The 17,003-nt window shown below is 45.4% G+C and overlaps 1 protein-coding gene across 1 annotated transcript in view; it reads left to right on the forward strand.

Moving 5' to 3' along the window:
• The window catches only part of ABHD15 (abhydrolase domain containing 15), a 125,199-nt gene extending 108,422 nt beyond the window's left edge, over nt 1–16,777 (forward strand). Inside the window, exon 2 of the mRNA XM_078680055.1 lies at nt 15,098–16,777. Within this exon, the coding sequence (XP_078536181.1) occupies nt 15,098–15,620 (523 nt within the window). The 3' untranslated portion in view covers nt 15,621–16,777. The remainder of the gene's footprint in view (nt 1–15,097) is intronic.
• Nucleotides 16,778–17,003: the final 226 nt, after the last annotated feature.

The raw sequence follows: 17,003 nt of genomic DNA on the forward strand, positions 1-17,003 counted from the left end.
TCCCTCACCGATGCGGGTGGTATTAATCTCGTTCCCCTGAACAGGCATCCATCGATTATGGACGGTTCGTCTTTGACAATCCAGTATGGTCGCAGAGCCTCCTCCCGTTTATCTTCTTCTCTCCACCTGTCTTCCACTCTCTTGTGCACTTCCTCTAAGGTTCCATCTTCCTTCAGTGCATTCTTCCATGTTTCTTCTCCTAACGCTCTCTGGATTTCGCAGACATTTACCATCTGATGATCATCCACTACATCATCTGCCTTGTCGTGCGTTTCCTTCGCCTCGTTTTCATTTACGAGTCTTGACAAACAGTCTGCTGCAAAATTTCGCGTTCCCGGGACGTACTCGACACTGAAGGTGTATTCCTGGAGACCGACAACCCAACGCCTGATTCTGCTGTAGATGGCATCCAGGCCCTTCTTGCTGAAGACTTCTACCAACGGCTTGTGGTCCGTGCGAAGAGTGAACTGTGTGCCCCACAGGAAATCTCTGAATTTCTCCAATGCCCAGGATACTGCCAAAGCTTCCTTTTCGATCACCGAGTAGTTGTTTTCGGACTTCTGGAGTGATCTTGAGGCGAAAGCTATAGTTTCCTCTCCGTTTTTTCCTACTTGAGTGAGGACCGCTCCTAACCCTTTCGCGCTAGCGTCGGTGGTGACTACTGTCGCATGGTTGGGTATGTAAGACTTGAGGCTGGGGGCTTCTGCGAGTGCCTTATTCACATCTTCACATCTTCAAACTCTCTCTGACACTCCTGACACCAGTTGAACGCCGTCTCTTTTTTTAGTAGCAACCTGATGGCGTATGTCCTTCCGTATGAATTTTCCGTAAAACTCCAACATTCCCATAAATGACTTGATTTCATCCTTGCTCGTAGGAGGCACCAAATTTACAATAGTGTTCTGGAGCTCGGCTTTGGGGCAGATTCCTTCAGCTGTCACCTTGCGTCCCAAAAAGTCCAGTTCTGCACAGCCAAAAACACACTTTTCTCTCTTCACCGTTAGTCCTTGCTTCCTAAACCTTCCCAGGACACGTCTCAGTCTCTCATCGTGTTCTTTGTGGTTTTTTGCAAATATAAGCACATCGTCCTGGTAGCATACGACACCTGGGATGTCTTTCAAGATGTCCCCCATGAGCCTCTGAAACACGGCAGCCGCCGAGGCAACCCGAAAGGCATCCTTTTGAATTTGTACGCGCCCATGGGTGTCACAAACGCTGTGAGTTCTTGCGACTCCTCGTGCAGTTTGATCTGAAAGTAAGCTGAGGTGAGGTCGAGTGCAGAGAACACCTTTGCCCCCTCCAGCATGCTCATCATCTGGGTGATGTTCGGTAGTGGGAATCTATCAACCACAACAGCTTTATTCAACGCTCTCAGATCGATGCAGAGCCGAACCGACCCATCCTTCTTCTTGGCGGCCACGATGGGTGCCAACCATTCTGTTGCTTCCACCGGTTCGATGACTCCTGCCTTGCACAATTTCTCTAGTTCTGACTTCACCTCTCCTTGGATGGCAATGGGAAGCTTCCTGACCTTGGCCACAACTGGCTTTGCGTTCTCTTTCAATTTTATCTTGTGACAGTAGTTCTTCAAACATCCAAGCTCTTCCCTGAATACCTCCTTGAACTCAGTCACTAAATCTTCATTTTGTTCCTGTATCTCCTGTATCAAAATCTGGGCATTACTATTAGGATTGAGATAGACCCCCAACTCCTTCTGTGCCTGCCAACCCAAAATGTTGTCCCCGACTGTAGACACATACACCTTGGACACTGTTGTCCTGTTCCTGTATTCGATTTTGTCCCAAAAGTAACCTTTCATTGAGATGGGGCGACCAGCATACCCCCCAGGCCTCACATCCATTTTCCTCAGGATTATCTTTCCCTTGGACACTCGGGAGAATTCCCTTGCACTAATGATTGTTATCCTAGAACAGGAATCAAATAATGCTTCTAACTCAGTACCCCCCACTCTTATGGTGTCTTTGGGGCTGCAGACCTGACCTCCCTCAACCTGCACAACAATTTCTTCACATGAAGAGTCATTGAGGCCTTGGATCTGGCCTCCGTTCACTTGCACAACTATTTCATCACATACTATGTTCGTCCTCTCCCTACTCTGTATACTGAATCCTTGTCCACTCTTGCAATACTGCCTGAAGTGACCTTTCGTCCCGCACTTGTTGCATGTGAATCTGAGGGCAGGACACTCTTTGTCATTGGCCAGATGCCCCTGCTTACCGCATCTATAGCAGGTACCCTTGAATTGTCCTCCCAATTTGCTCTCCTCCTGCTCTCTACCCGCTATTTTCTGTCCCTTGATCACAGACACGACCTCACTCTCGGTCACAACTTCACTTACACTGGGTTTGTCCTCGCTCTTTTTCTCCCCAGTGTCTTGCTTAATCTCTCTTACGCACTGTAACATGTGCTCAACTTGCTTTGCTATAATTAAAACATCCCTCAAGGGTGGGTCATCCTTAAGCCATAACTCCTCACGTACACGCTCCATTCTGCACGCTAATACAAACTGGTCCCTTATCCTTTCCTCACTTGCGCCACCAAACTTGCATGTAGCAGCCAGTTTTCTTAACTCAGATACAAAATCCTCAATGGATTCCCCCTCCTTCTGTGCTCTTTTCCCAAATTGATACCTCTCCATTATGGTGCTCGTCTTAGGGAGATAGTGTAAATCCAATTTCTTCAAGCTTACTTCGAACTCATTGAGACATCTTGCGTCCCTAGATCTGGGAGGTGGTCTAAAACTTCCTCCCCTTCTGCTCCTAAGTAATACGCCAGTAATGCTACCTTCCTTTCTAGCCCAAGGTTTGGCCCACACACAGTAGCATAATTCAAAAACACTTTCTTCCATTTTTTCCACTGAATAGTGGGATCCCCTGGGTTAGTCAGGAAAAAAGGTGGAGGCGTCACACTCTGCATGGTACAGTCTCACTGGGTACTAAGGGCACAGGAAGTGTAGTGCTGGGTGATGCAGTGTAAAAGTATGGAACAGTGTTACACACAACCCACTCTTATAGCAAGGTACACCGTTGATTCTAATAGGTTTCCGCTCAGAATAAACTATGACACTACCTCAACGTTTCGTATTCAGGAAGCATTCTAAAACATTTTGAGGCACCGAAACCGGTTAGCCAGTTCTGAAAGCGACGAATTATACACTATAAGATTGCTTTTTCCTTTGTTAGTGACCAGACTGATTCCAAACGGAGGCAGGGAGCTCTCAGTCAAGATTCTTGGCCTTGCCGTAAGTGTGGGCAGACTGTCAAAGGCCACGTGAGGGTAATTCAAACAGGTTCTGAAGTTTTCACATAAATAGAAATTCACAAGGCCATTTGCTTTTTTCTTTTAATCGTTCGTGACGTGGTGAACCCAATATCCACTTCAAAACTACCACACGCCAGGGAGTAGCGCGCCGCTTACACTGCCTGTCACTACCATGTGAAAGTCAGAGCAGGGTGTTAACACTGCTGAATTCGTCAAAGCGCGCAAGAAGCTTCCCGAACGGCTAGTCAGGAAAACCTCACGCCGCACGTAGTGTCCAGCTCCCCGTAGACACTTCAGGCCAAACAGTACCCCTCCTGCATCCCTACGCTGGCGCTTCGCAGCCAAGTTGTAGCTCCTTCGTTTTTTTTTTCTTACTCGCCCGCTTCTGTGACCCCTTGTCACAAGTTCACAACGCGCCTCAAAACAGCTGACTCACTCATGCCAGGTTCGCGTCGATCTCAGCTGGCGCTTGAAGGCTTGTCAGGCAGTCGCTATTTCATGCTGCTCCACACGCTCCTTGACCCCAGTCACAAGTTCACCCACATTCCGCTAATGCTTCTTGGTTCCATACACAACACGTCTTCAGCCAGCTGGCACTTCGGGCGTTACCTTAACTTTTCTTATTCCGTGACAGGTAATTATCTTCCCTTGAACTCGCAGTCGCTCCTCTTACGATTCTTCTTTACGCCTCAGTCTGCCTCAAGAGCGTATGCTTCAATCCTCGAACCTGTTGTCGTTCCTCAATTCTATTCTTCCACAGCGCTACAATCCACCATAGGAGCGTACAATTTTTCTAATCTGCACCTTTCCTCCTCGTTTGCGTGTTGAGGTCGCAGTTTCCTTGAGACCCTCGTCGCCAGTGTAGAAGCGGCCACAGAAAGTAAAGACGATAGGTAAAGTTAACATATGCCGTTTATTAGGTTCAAAGAATGCAGGAAACCTAATCGACCTCAGCCACAGCAACAACTCAAACGGAGGCAGCTTCACTGTCACCCCTGGCGCTCGCCTTTGAACGCTGGTCGCGGTGACATTCTAAGTGATGTCACCGCGGGCGGCTCCATTACATGCGAAGACGCCGGTGGGGACAGAACAGTGGGAGATACCACAAGGTGTCCTAGATGAAGCTCCACTTCTGTAAAGGACAAATCATCCTAACATCCTCCGCTGGCCAAGGCAAAGTAAGTGTGGTTTCTCTACAATTCCGTGTTGAAAAACCAATCTGAAATCCTTGATAGAGGTGAATGCATCGTTGATTTATTAAAGGGCAATATCTTCTGTAGTGACCTGTTTTCTGATGGTCTGAGAGCAGAGTCCACCATTCTCTCTTTTAATTGCTGTTGATTATGCAAAGGTGCCAAATCACCTACAAGCTCCACCCGTTTGGCCCGCCCCTTTCACGTTAGTCAGATGCAATGCTTTTCCCACCATATTCTAAACTGATGGACAGCTCAACTTACCAAAGGGACCGAGCGTGTTGCCCACCAATTTTGATGGCACGTTCTTGATGCAGAGGAATAAGAGGGCATCTCCATCAGACAAAGAAGCACTTACGTCACATAATTAAGAGGAAGTACCCTTGTTTGGTGGAGATTCAACTCCTTGTCTGTAGTCTTGTAGGACGTCTCTATATGAGGATTAATTTTGTCACTGATTTCTGAATGAAGACGCTTTATGTCTTTTAGGCTAGTCCTGTGATGTGCGCCCCCTTTTAACATACATTGTTCCATCATCACAACAATAACGGTTCTAAACAGGTGACCTTTTACCTAGTAGCTTGCTCCTGTCTCTGACACCAGGCTCCTAGTATTCTATCATAATCCCTGTACCTGGCATACATAAACGTGTCCTCAGGCACTGCATAATTATTCTGTATAAGGGTCATCACTTTTTTCATCCTTGGCCAACAGCACGCTGTGCATGTTTGGAAAAACATTGACGACTATTTTCAAAATATTTATGATTGTTTTCAAAACATATTTATTCTAGAGGAAACCCTGGAGTGACCACTCTAGTATATAAGACCCTTATTCCCCCTACAAACCAGAGGAGAATTCCTTCAGAGCTGACATGGGGTCCTGCATGCTGACACACATTGCTGTCTGACATCCCTTGCTGGGTGTCCTCCTCGAAGAAGAGACAGGGTTCTTCTTCCTCTACCACCGGGTGAAGGGGATGGTTCTTCCTTAAGGGATTGTTGGATATATATAAATGCGCCTTCAATTGTCGAAGCCTCTGAAGAGAAGTGGGGACACTTCGAAACGGGTCAGGCATCCATGGCACGTTGAACTGCTTAAAGTTATCAATGTATATACCATAAAGGCTCTTTAGGAACATTTTGCTGCTCGAGTGCTCCTTGTACGTTGGGTGCTTGGAGATATATATATATACACATGCTACACCTACATATCTAGGCTTATTTAAGCAAATTACGGAGGGTGCGCATTATAGGAGTATGCAAATGCTAACGTTTTATCTGAACTGTACATGTTCAACTTCTTAACACTATGGTAGAAATGTATCTACTCTTTACCAAATTAGTACTTGCGATTTCTTTCGAATGCTTCTGTCTCCTGATTGTCACAGCAAATATGTTTCACACAAGAATGACGCTGGACCAATAAATACTTATTGAAACTTCCTAACCGCTATCCTGTGTATTTTCGGAGAATAAGCAAGCACGATTGACTGAGCGAAAAGTATTGTACTGTTTTCCACGATCCCTTAGGAATCAGGGTTGTCATGTTCAGTGGTTACCAGAAACTACCTACACCATTCTAAGATACAGGGGGTGGTAGTGGCACCGTAGAGCTAGCTGGCCTAATGGTTGACATACCCTGTGGGGGTGTCCAGGAGCAGTTTGGACACCAAGCCCTCAGTTTACGTCATCCAAAACGCGCAGGTCCTGGGGATTCCTAGGACCTATACACCTGAGGGACAATCACATTACCAAAATTACAAGTACACAAGGTCACTGGAGACATTACCTCATTAATGCAGTTGTAGTGTAGAATATGCATAATATAAAAACCAAGACTACAGTAACCTTATAGTTTGGTGTGATAAAAAGTTCTTTTTTTTTTTTTTAAACCTTCGGTAATTCACTGAAAAAACAGATGGCATCACCGATGACATCATCTAATGAGTGTGTTAGTTTGTTTTATAGCTTACATAGTGGCAGGTAACTATCATATTACTTTTCTACATTATTATGAACAACCTGTGTCTAGCTAATGTGTTTAAGTGTTTACGAAACGCATGTCCTCATAATGTATCGTAGGTGTGTAGCGGTATTTAACACGTTACAAATCTTTATATTGAAGAGTAACTCTGTGGGCAAATGATAGTTGACGACTTGTGTCCAGTATGTTCCACACAAGTTTTTAGGTTCTACTGAAAAAGTTTCCAACAGGGTAAAGGTTCTACATAGTAGATACTAAGTATTGAGCTATTAGACAGAATCACCTCAGCATGAAAATGTTGTCAGTGATGTCATTACATACTAACCTATCTACATATGCTTGTTTTGCTTCAGAAGATTGGGTATCTGTAAAGTTAACACTACAACATGAAGGCTGCAGGTAGTATGATCTTTAACACCTTGAGACCTTGGTTTAGTTAAGCAAATAGGGTCTTATTGACAGGTGCTTCACAGAGTGTAGACTGTACTTAGTAGGTATTTTTTACTACTCTGTGGTGTATTTCTCATGAGATTTTCACTGTTTACAAACAGTGTGGTATAGAGTAAACACTGTTTACAGTACCCATTCTTCTGGTCATATCAACTTCATTTCTCAATGTAGGGTCAGTGACTGTGAGGGGTTTCATGCAGATAAATGCTGCACATAGTAAGACATTAATTTTTGAACAGACGCTGAGAATCTTGAAGAACCTGGCTTTCTCTGAACAGTTGTATACATATGGAACACAGAAGGGTTTCCCATATATCTGTGGTTGATTGTTAATGTGAACTAGGTTACCCATGAAGTGTATGGTATAAGGTAACAAAAAATATGCTTGCTACACTTAAGGGAGTTGTGTCTGTGATGGCATTAATGATGCTTCAAATTATTCCAAGCTATTTTGTACTTACTTCCTGCCCTCAAATGCAATACTAGTGTGTAGAGTAATGTGTACAAAAGAAGCTTGGATGATGTCAGCAGTGATGTCATTAATGATATCATAGAACATGTCATGAGTGATGTAATATGTGAGGTCAATTCATGACAAGGGCACAAATCATTGTTAGCGCTGCTAACTGTAGCTGGTGAATTTCTGTGTTTTTCGGAGTTTAAAATATTAATGATGTCAGTGACATATTCACCTAACGATAACGTCACGTTAACCTTTAGTTTGTTTTTCAGCATATTTCTAAGGTTTTAAAAAAAACAAATCCGATCTTATTATCACACCTAACTATAACGTTACATAAACCTTCGTTTTTTTCAGTGAAAAAAGTGTGTGTGCACTATTCCAACGCCAGTCCCAGGAACATTGGCACAAGTACATATAATTATGGATGGAACATATTTATTATTCAACCTCAAGCCCTCAGACAATGGGGAAGTGCATATATTTAATGGGGGTGGGGCATTACATATAGTAGCATCACTCCAGTCCAACTAACATTAGGGAATGTCCATATAATTAGAAGGGGGCCAGATTTACTATTCTACCTCCAGTCCTACGGACACTGAAGAAAGTAAATGTATGTGGAGGTTCAGATTTAATATTCTGACTCCAGTCCACAAATATGGGGGAAATGTATACATTTGGAGCAGACTGGGACAGAATTACTGCTCTATCTCCTGTACAACTATCATTGGGGAAAGTGCATATAATCAGGGGCTGTGGGATCAGATTTACTATTCTAACCCTATGCCTATAAACTTTGTAGAACATTCATATAGTTTGTGGTGTCAGATTTGGTATTCTAACTCCACTGCTATAAACATTGGGGAAAAGTGCATATAATGGGGGCAAGGGCAGCTTTACTATTCTAACTCCATTCATACTAACATTTTGGAAAGTGCATAGTGCATATTTTTAGGCCATTTTTGGGAGAGGGGAGGCATTTTTACTAATCTCCAGCTTTAGAAAAATTGGGGAATGTGCATATCTGCTTAACAATCTTTCACGCTTTTGGTTAAGTAGCAGGGCAGGTCCCATAGTCTTAGTATTGTAACTACTTTACTACTATTCAACTTCCGTCCGGTCTGATGTATTTCATGCTTATGAGTGTACTCAAATGGCAGGGATGTGGTGTAATAATTTTTAAGATGTCAACAAAACGTTTGGTGATGTGTGGTCTACTAGTGTTGAATGCTTTTGTATGTGGTCCTTGCTGTCAGAGGGGTGTGCTGCGTAAGCTGTTAGTACTAGGGCTGTGATTTGTTAATAGGGCCTGGTCTCCCATTTGCTCTATAGGCTTAGCTTTAGGGTTCTGTTGGGCTAGGGTTCTATTGGCCAATAGAGCAGTTTTAAGCATCAGGCTCAGGGTATTGAGGCTAAGGACTTAGAGGACAAAAGCAGTTGCCTGTTTGGGCTGGGCGGAGAGGACAAGGTTAGTTGCCTGTTTGGGTTGGGCCCAGGGCCAGAGATGTTGCCAAATTTTCATATCAGCCAACATCCAAACACAATATCAGTAAAGGCAAGTCCAAACCCTGTGGCAGAGGGTGGAGGCATCGCGCTGAGCGCAGGACTTACACTTGGGCTTTTCTTTTAAGACTTTCACTCTGCTGATTGCTAGCAGCCTGCCTGGCTTTCTCCTCACCGTCCCGCTGATCGAGAGCGGCGAACGGCTATCTTGTGTTTAATCTTTTTTTAACTTCACCCTACCCCGCCCCCTGACTCCTCCCCCATCGCGTCACAGCCTATTTAGGCTCCGCCCACTCCCCTCGCGCGTTGTCCAAACCCTGTGGCAGAGGGTGGAGGCATCGCGCTGAGCGCAGGACTTACACTTGGGCTTTTCTTTTAAGACTTTCACTCTGCTGATTGCTAGCAGCCTGCCTGGCTTTCTCCTCACCGTCCCGCTGATCGAGAGCGGCGAACGGCTATCTTGTGTTTAATCTTTTTTTAACTTCACCCTACCCCGCCCCCTGACTCCTCCCCCATCGCGTCACAGCCTATATTGACGCCCTTTATGTGTCAGCGCAGCGGACGAGCGCAGCGGGCGCGACGTAGGCGCGCCGGAGTTGCGCCAGAGTCAAGCCCGTCTGCGCCCGTCCGCGGCAGGCCGGGGCTAGGGGCCACTACCCCTGGCTCTCGCACCCAATATTCATCCGCGGCTCTGCTCCGACTGCGGGGCCACTGGTCTCTTGATCCCTGTTCCATCCATCGGATTGCACTGCTGGGCTGTAACTCCCCTTGTCATGCCTGTCCATCTGGTTGTCCGCCCCCCCACGCGTCATTGCCGTCCCCCGCCCCACTTATCACCGGTGACTCACATCCTCCCCCATTATCTATCATATTACTCAATACTAGATCTGCTGTTAAACATCACCATGAACTTTTCACTCTTTTAGACACCGATAAACCCGACCTTCTACTGCTCACGGAAACATGGTTTACTGAAACCTCCCTCCCTTCCCTCTTGGCTACCCTTCCCTCGACTTATTATGCCATCCGCGCCGACCGCCCGGGCGGGAAAACAGGCGGAGGCGTTGCTCTTATCGCCCGCTCTGATTTCCAGTTCCAAGTCCTCCCTTCTCCCTCCCTGGCCGGAATCGACTATTTGGTGGTCCGCTCCTCCTCCCTTTCCCCCCATCTAGCCATAGTACTTGTTTATCGCCCTCCTCAACTAACTCCTTTTCTCCCGGCCTTCCAGGATCTACTTGGCACCCTGTCGGTCAACTATGCCTCGGCTTTAGTCCTCGGGGACTTTAATTATTGGCCTTCGGACCCTAAGGAGTGCGTGTCATCTAAGGAATTTTCAGAAACCCTTCTTTCCCTCAATTTTGTTTCTTTTGTCCACTCCCCTACTCACATTCACGGGCACATCCTTGACCAGGTCTGGTCTCTTAACTGTACCCTCTCCACGTTGGTTGTTGCCCCCTGCACCTGGTCCGATCACTTTATTATTTCGTTTTCCCTTAGTCCCTTAGTGGCTAAGACCCCTATGCACATCAAAAACTCCTGGGCCCGCAACTGGGGTAAGGTCAATCTGCCTGATCTCTCGACCGCACTCCTGGCCTCTCTTCCCCCCCTATCGGGACTTGATTCCGCAGCCCAAGCTACAGCCATTGACTCATGGCTCACGGAGGGAAGCGATCGTTTAGCCCCTCTCCGACGTACCTCGATTAGGCGCCCTAAAGACGCCAATCGGTGGTTTAGCACCGAGCTGAAGGACCTGAAGCTCACCGTTCGAAGGGCTGAACGCAAGTGGAGATTGGATTACTCCCCGAATGCCAGGACCCGCTACGTTCACCTCCTGGGGACCTATAAGCTAAAAATCATTGAGGCCAAGAAAGCATATTTCTCGGCGAAAATCTTAGCGGCCGAGAATCAACCTAAGGAGATCTTTGCCATCACTCATGATTTGGCGTTCTCGGGCCGGACCACACTTAAGCCCCCCCCCTCCCAGAAACTCTGCGATTCATTGAACCTTTATTTTGTCGATAAAATCACGACAATCAAATCCAACATCCCTCCCCCTTCTCCCTCTTTTGTTGACCCAGTCCTTCACCCGTCCCCAGCTACGTTTAATTCCTTTCCTCCACTTTCTGAAGAACTTTTTTTGTCCCTTCTCCCTAAAATCAAGTCCGGTTCCCCTTCTGATATATGCCCGGCTCATATTCTACGGCAGATTTACACTGTCTGCTCATCGCCCCCTCTGGGCTTCCTTAACGATTCACTAGCCCGAGGGGTTGTCACCCCATCGTTAAAAGCCGCTTCCATCGTTCCCATTTTAAAGAAGCCGGGAGCCGACCCCTCTGTGATGGCTAATTATCGCCCCATCTCCCTTCTCCCTTTTCTGGCGAAGGTGCTGGAGCGGCATGTGACATCTGCACTCAGCGCCTTCGCCGAGGAGAACGGGAGGTTGGCCCCTTGTCAGGCGGGATTCCGGCCAAGGCACTCAACCGAGTCAGTGGTAGTGTCAGTATCCGACACCCTCAGAGAGGGTATGGATGCCGGTAGATCTCAGGCGCTGGTCCTTCTCGATTTGTCCGCCGCCTTTGACACGGTGGTTCATTCCATCTTGCTTTCCCGTGTCAAGGCGGCGGGCATAGGAGGATCAGCCCTCATCTGGCTCTCGTCCTTTCTGAGGGACCGGACACAGGCGGTTCATCTTGGGGAGTTTTCAGCTACCCCCTGCCAGGTCCAGTGCGGTGTTCCCCAGGGTTCTTCTCTTTCTCCTTTACTCTTTAATCTTTACATCGCTCCGCTCATCTTTTCTCTACAGCACCTGGAGGTCTCGGTATTTAATTATGCCGATGACCTCCAGCTCATCTTTAATCTTTCCTCTACTGCTGACTCTATTTCTAATTTCCAATCTACTCTATCTTTCATCAGGGACTGGATGAACCTCAACCACCTGAAACTCAATCCCGATAAAACAGAACTTGTGGTGACGGGTGGTTGTTCCAGTCCCTGGAATTCTCTCTTCTGGCCCCCCTCTCTTGGTTCTCCTCCTACTCCTGTCTCCTCTGTTAAGACTCTCGGTATTAAGCTCAATAATCAACTCACTATGCACTCCCAGATTGGTTCTGTGGTTTCTTCCTGCTTTCTTACTCTCCGCACCATTCGCTCTATCTCCCGTTTCTTTTCCTTCCCTGCACTTAAGCTAATTATGTCCGCACTGGTCCTGTCCCGCCTGGACTACGGGAACATTCTGTATAATGGCATCCCTCAGTACAGCCTCCGTAAATTGCAATTAGTGCAAAACCAGGCTGCTCGTCTTGCCTTTGGTCTCCCTAAATTTCACCACTCCTCTCCCCTCCTGAAAACTCTTCACTGGCTCCCGGTGCGGGAACGTGCCTTGTTTAAACTTGGCTGCATGGTGTTCCAGGCCAGGTCTGGCCTGGCCCCCCTATTCATATCATCGGCCATCAAGGCTTATGTCCCTGGCAGAGACCTCCGTTCCTCGGCCCAACTCCTCCTAGCTGTGCCCCGTTACCGGAAAAAAAAACAGGGTGGCTCTAAATTTTCCACTCTTGCCCCCATGTTTTGGAACTCTCTTCCTTTTTATCTTAGGTCCCTCACTGATTATTCTGCCTTCCGTAAAGCTTTGAAGACCTTTTTATTCCCTCAGGCTCTTCCCTAGTTTTTTGCTTATTTTCCAGCCGCTGTTTCAGTGACTGTCCCCGCTCAGTGGGCTGTCTTCCACTTTAGCGCCAAGAAACCGTTTAGGTGTATGTTGCGCTCAATAAATATTTTAAACTTAAACTTAAACTTACTCATGCACCACAAACAAACCTCCTACAAATTTCAATGTGTATTGAACCATTGCAAAACCCCACAAACCACACCTACACACAATTCTACCCCAAGTACAACACTATGACACCTGCATTCTCCCACAAAGCACAACTCTGTCCTATACCACGAACACATCACCAACACAAAGCCCTATTATACATAACTTTAATGCATCCAGACACATACTACAACAAAGAAGGGAGTCAAAGCAAAAAATTCCCGCACTAGTCTAACGTCCCATACAAGTCCTGAGCAAAAAAGAGAAGGTGCTGGTAGCTTGAGACACAATCCCCTATGTCCCATAAAGAGTAAGATAATCTAATCCCTTTATCTCTCAAACTTAATATACACAAAATAGCTCCGCACCCTTCTACTGGTTCAAATGCAAGTATTCATCTCAGTATTAATCCTTATAAATGGCTTTGTAAAGTTGCAATGCTGTAAGCTTGTTTTCCCAAAGTGAAGTCAGTTAAAGGCTCTTGAAGTTAAAACTTATTCTTTATTCAAATTCTTGTCAATGAAATAGCCAGAGCGTTTCTTCCGTTATCGGACTTCTTCAGGGCATAACAAATTTATAGTAGTCCTGATTCATAGACCAGTTGTCATTCATTAGAGCCCAGTAAATTTCAAAATTTGCCTATTAGTCCCAACGGCAGTATAAAAATGATGGTGACTTTGAAAAAACAGGAGAAGTATATCCGCAATAGTTCGCGGTTCGTCATTCATGCGGTCATCTGGTTAAGGCAGATAATGGACGAAACGCGTTTGCTAATTCTTGTTTGGGAAAACAAGCTTACAGCATTGCATCTTTACAAAGCCATGTATAAGGATTAATACTGAGATGAATACTTGCATTTGAACCAGTAGAAGGGTGCGTAGCTATTTTGTCCAGACACATACTTCCTGTTCAAAGAAAATACCAGCTCTATCCTCTACTTGCTCCTAACAGATCCCCCTTTTATCACGACAAAACATACACTCAGCCTTCCATCACACCATCCACCAATACCCACCTCCTTTTTTTTTACCAATTACACACAAACATACAATCCTTACGCCACTCCACCACACACACTACCTATTCCAGTGATAAAATCTAACACAAAACTCTTGCCCATCCCCTCTTAAACACCACAAACTGTTCTCCAAAACACTTCACCACCCCTATATTATTCAAATACAACTCACCATCAGTACTGCACATACAAATCATTCGCAGAAACCCATGTCAATATCTTCTTTCACTACTCCATAAAAACAAAACACACTAATCTTAATATACTATATTCCTTACACATATATTCCCTTACTATGTAATTGTGTATCTATGTATTTATTATTTTAGTACTATTGTACAAGAATAAAAAATACTCTCTCGAAAGCTTTACTCTGCCCTACCATCACCCTACACCTCTATCAATGTATATCCTCTATCTTCACTCTCTGTTATCCCAAACCCTTTCTACTACTATGACTTCCTAGACTCCTCCCTTCTCTACATCTCCTGGTTCACCCCAAACATCAGCTTATTACTATGATCTCCCAAACAAACCTATTAAATTCTCCCTCATGTTATCCCTCTTTGACTCATCCCAAACCACATTTTTCTACTGATTCTTTCGCCCTAATCCCTTTCTACAGGCTCTTTGATCCTCCATATCATCTATACTCATCCCATACCTCAACTTACTTCTATGATCCCCCAATTAACACTTCCAGTTTTCTTCACTCTTCTGTCCTTCCATTACTCTATTCAATCCAACTAACAGGCTCGCATGTCCTCTGCTCAAAAATTAACTTCTACCTCCCTGTACTAATACTATACTCATATTTCCCTATAACATCCACCACTAATCCTTTTGGGTTCCGGAGTAGCGACCTACCCACCAAAAAGCACTTTGATGCCTCGTATGGGGTAGTAAGAGCTATATAATAGTAAGAGCTATATAATAGTAAACGCTATATACATAAAATTACAATTATGTAACTGGGGGCGTCAGAATTACTACCAATCAACATTGGAGCAAGAGCATATAACTGGGTGGGGGTATAAACTTAATTTTGGAACTCTAGTTACACTAACATTGAGGAAAGAGCATATATTTGGAGGAAGGGGCTCAGATTTACTATGCTAACCCCAGTCCATTCAACATTGGGTAAAGTGCATATGATTAGTGATGGATCTAAATTTAGAAAATCTACCTCAAGAAATTACATTATAATAGTAGGGGATCAGGTTTAATGAAACTGTTGACCATGAGCATGTTGTAAACAATCTGTAACTTACCTGAAGATTTTGAACACTTCATACAGATATAAAATGTTAAAGAGAAACAAATATAAATAAAGATCTTGGTACCAGAGTCAGACATAATATTAATATGTTTTCTCCTACTCTCAGGTATGCCACAGCACTACACGAAGACGTGGACATGACAAATCTTTTGAGATGTAAATCTCTAAGAGAGCTAGAGGAGCTGCTGTTCTGTAAAACCAAGAACAATCCCATCAGCTGGGACACATACTGGGAGAGGAATGAGCCCTTGCGTGATGTCGATGAAGTAGCAGTTCCAGTTCTCTGCATTTGCAGTGCAGATGACCCTATTCGGGGATCACCTGAGAGTACTCTGCCAACAGAGCTTTTCAAATCCAACCCTTATCTCTTCCTTCTGTTGACAGAGCATGGAGGCCACTGTGGCTTCCTGAAAGATGCACCCCCAGCCTGGAGCCATGAGGTAACTCTGGAGTATTTCAGATCAGTGGCAGAATTTTTCCGTGCAGAGGAGCGGATGAGAGGGTTCTCATGGCGCAGGAGCTCCTTTGCACTGTACCGTCACAGGAAAGGTACCCTACAGAAACGTGACAGTGCCGCCTCTTTAGACATCCAAGACATGTTTAGTTGGAAGAGATCTTACACCAGGTAACACGAAAGGAAAGTTCAGAGCAACCTCCTTGTTCCAGCTATTCCCCTGTACTCTCACTACAAACTTAATGCAGTGATCACATACTTTATCTAGAGCATAGTCATTGGCATGTTAAACATTTCTTTTAAGCATAAGCTACCTCTCATCATCTGTCCAACTCAAGTGCTCTAGAGAGGTAATAGCCTGGGAATTAAATTCTAGCTTACTTAAAATAAAGAACAAGTGTGTCCAGAAACACCAATGAGCAAATATTGCAATATGAAATAATGTTTACATTTATGAATCAGGAAATAAATCAGCTAGCAGACATTCTAGGATTCTTTTAACATCACAAGTAGAGCATCCGACACAATGTCCTATCTTACCAGCATAGCCTCCTCTCAATGGCGCTATTGGAATAGGTTCTTCTAAGTGATTGGGTTATGTATAGGCAAAATTTGAGTAAGTGACCCAAGCTACTTAAACTCTACAGTCCTTCTAGGAAGCCTTCAAAATCTTGGCCTCGCCCAGTACGTTACCCTACCCAACCCCACTGCGGGACTCCTTTTGAGCCAGATTTTCTCCTCAACCAGCAACATCACAGTCAGCAAGCCAGCAACTATGCCCTGTACAGACTTCACCCTTGTCAGTCTCAGCATAGCTATCTCACACCATCACAAACCTACCACCACTAGAACTACCCGCCGCAACTGAAAAAGCCAGAAGAGGAGTGGGCTTCCACCCTCTCTGAACACCAGCCTGAGCACACCAGTGACTTGCGAAAAGCCATCAAAAGCATCAACATCTGCATCACTGCAAGCGCCAACACCACTGCGTCACTCAAGTGCAAATCAACAGCAAGATTCTGATTACAGGTCAGCTGGTATACAGTGGAACACAGGCTGACAAAACACCACTGCAAGCAACTGGAGTGCAAATTGAGAACAAGTTGAGACATCGCAGATTAAGACATCAATAAATCAGCCCAAGACACTACCAGGAGCAGATACGGAACACCAAGCACACAGCTCTTGCAGATCGCATCGACACCAGCACTAACCGCACTAAGGAAATCTTCACCATAATCAAGGATTTCACAGAGTCTCCTGCCACCTTCAGCAACATCTTTCCTTCACAAGACCCTTGCAACAAACTCTCAGAATTCTTTTGTACAAATGAACAAGTTACTTACCTTCGGTAACGATATATCTGTAAGAAACAGTAGTTAGTATTAGATTCCTTACCTTAGAATATCCCCAGGCGTCAGTCTGGATCCGGAAACTTTTGCGTAGCAGTACCCCTGCGCGTCGGTAGGCGTCGTCTGCAGGCGTCCCCTGCGGCTCCGCGTCGTCGGCGTCGTGCGCCGTGATGACGTCGCTGGAGTATATAGACGCCGCCTCCGCG

This window comes from Lissotriton helveticus, chromosome 3_1 (assembly GCF_964261635.1).
Source record: "Lissotriton helveticus chromosome 3_1, aLisHel1.1, whole genome shotgun sequence".
NCBI classification, from domain to species: Eukaryota; Metazoa; Chordata; class Amphibia; order Caudata; family Salamandridae; genus Lissotriton; species Lissotriton helveticus.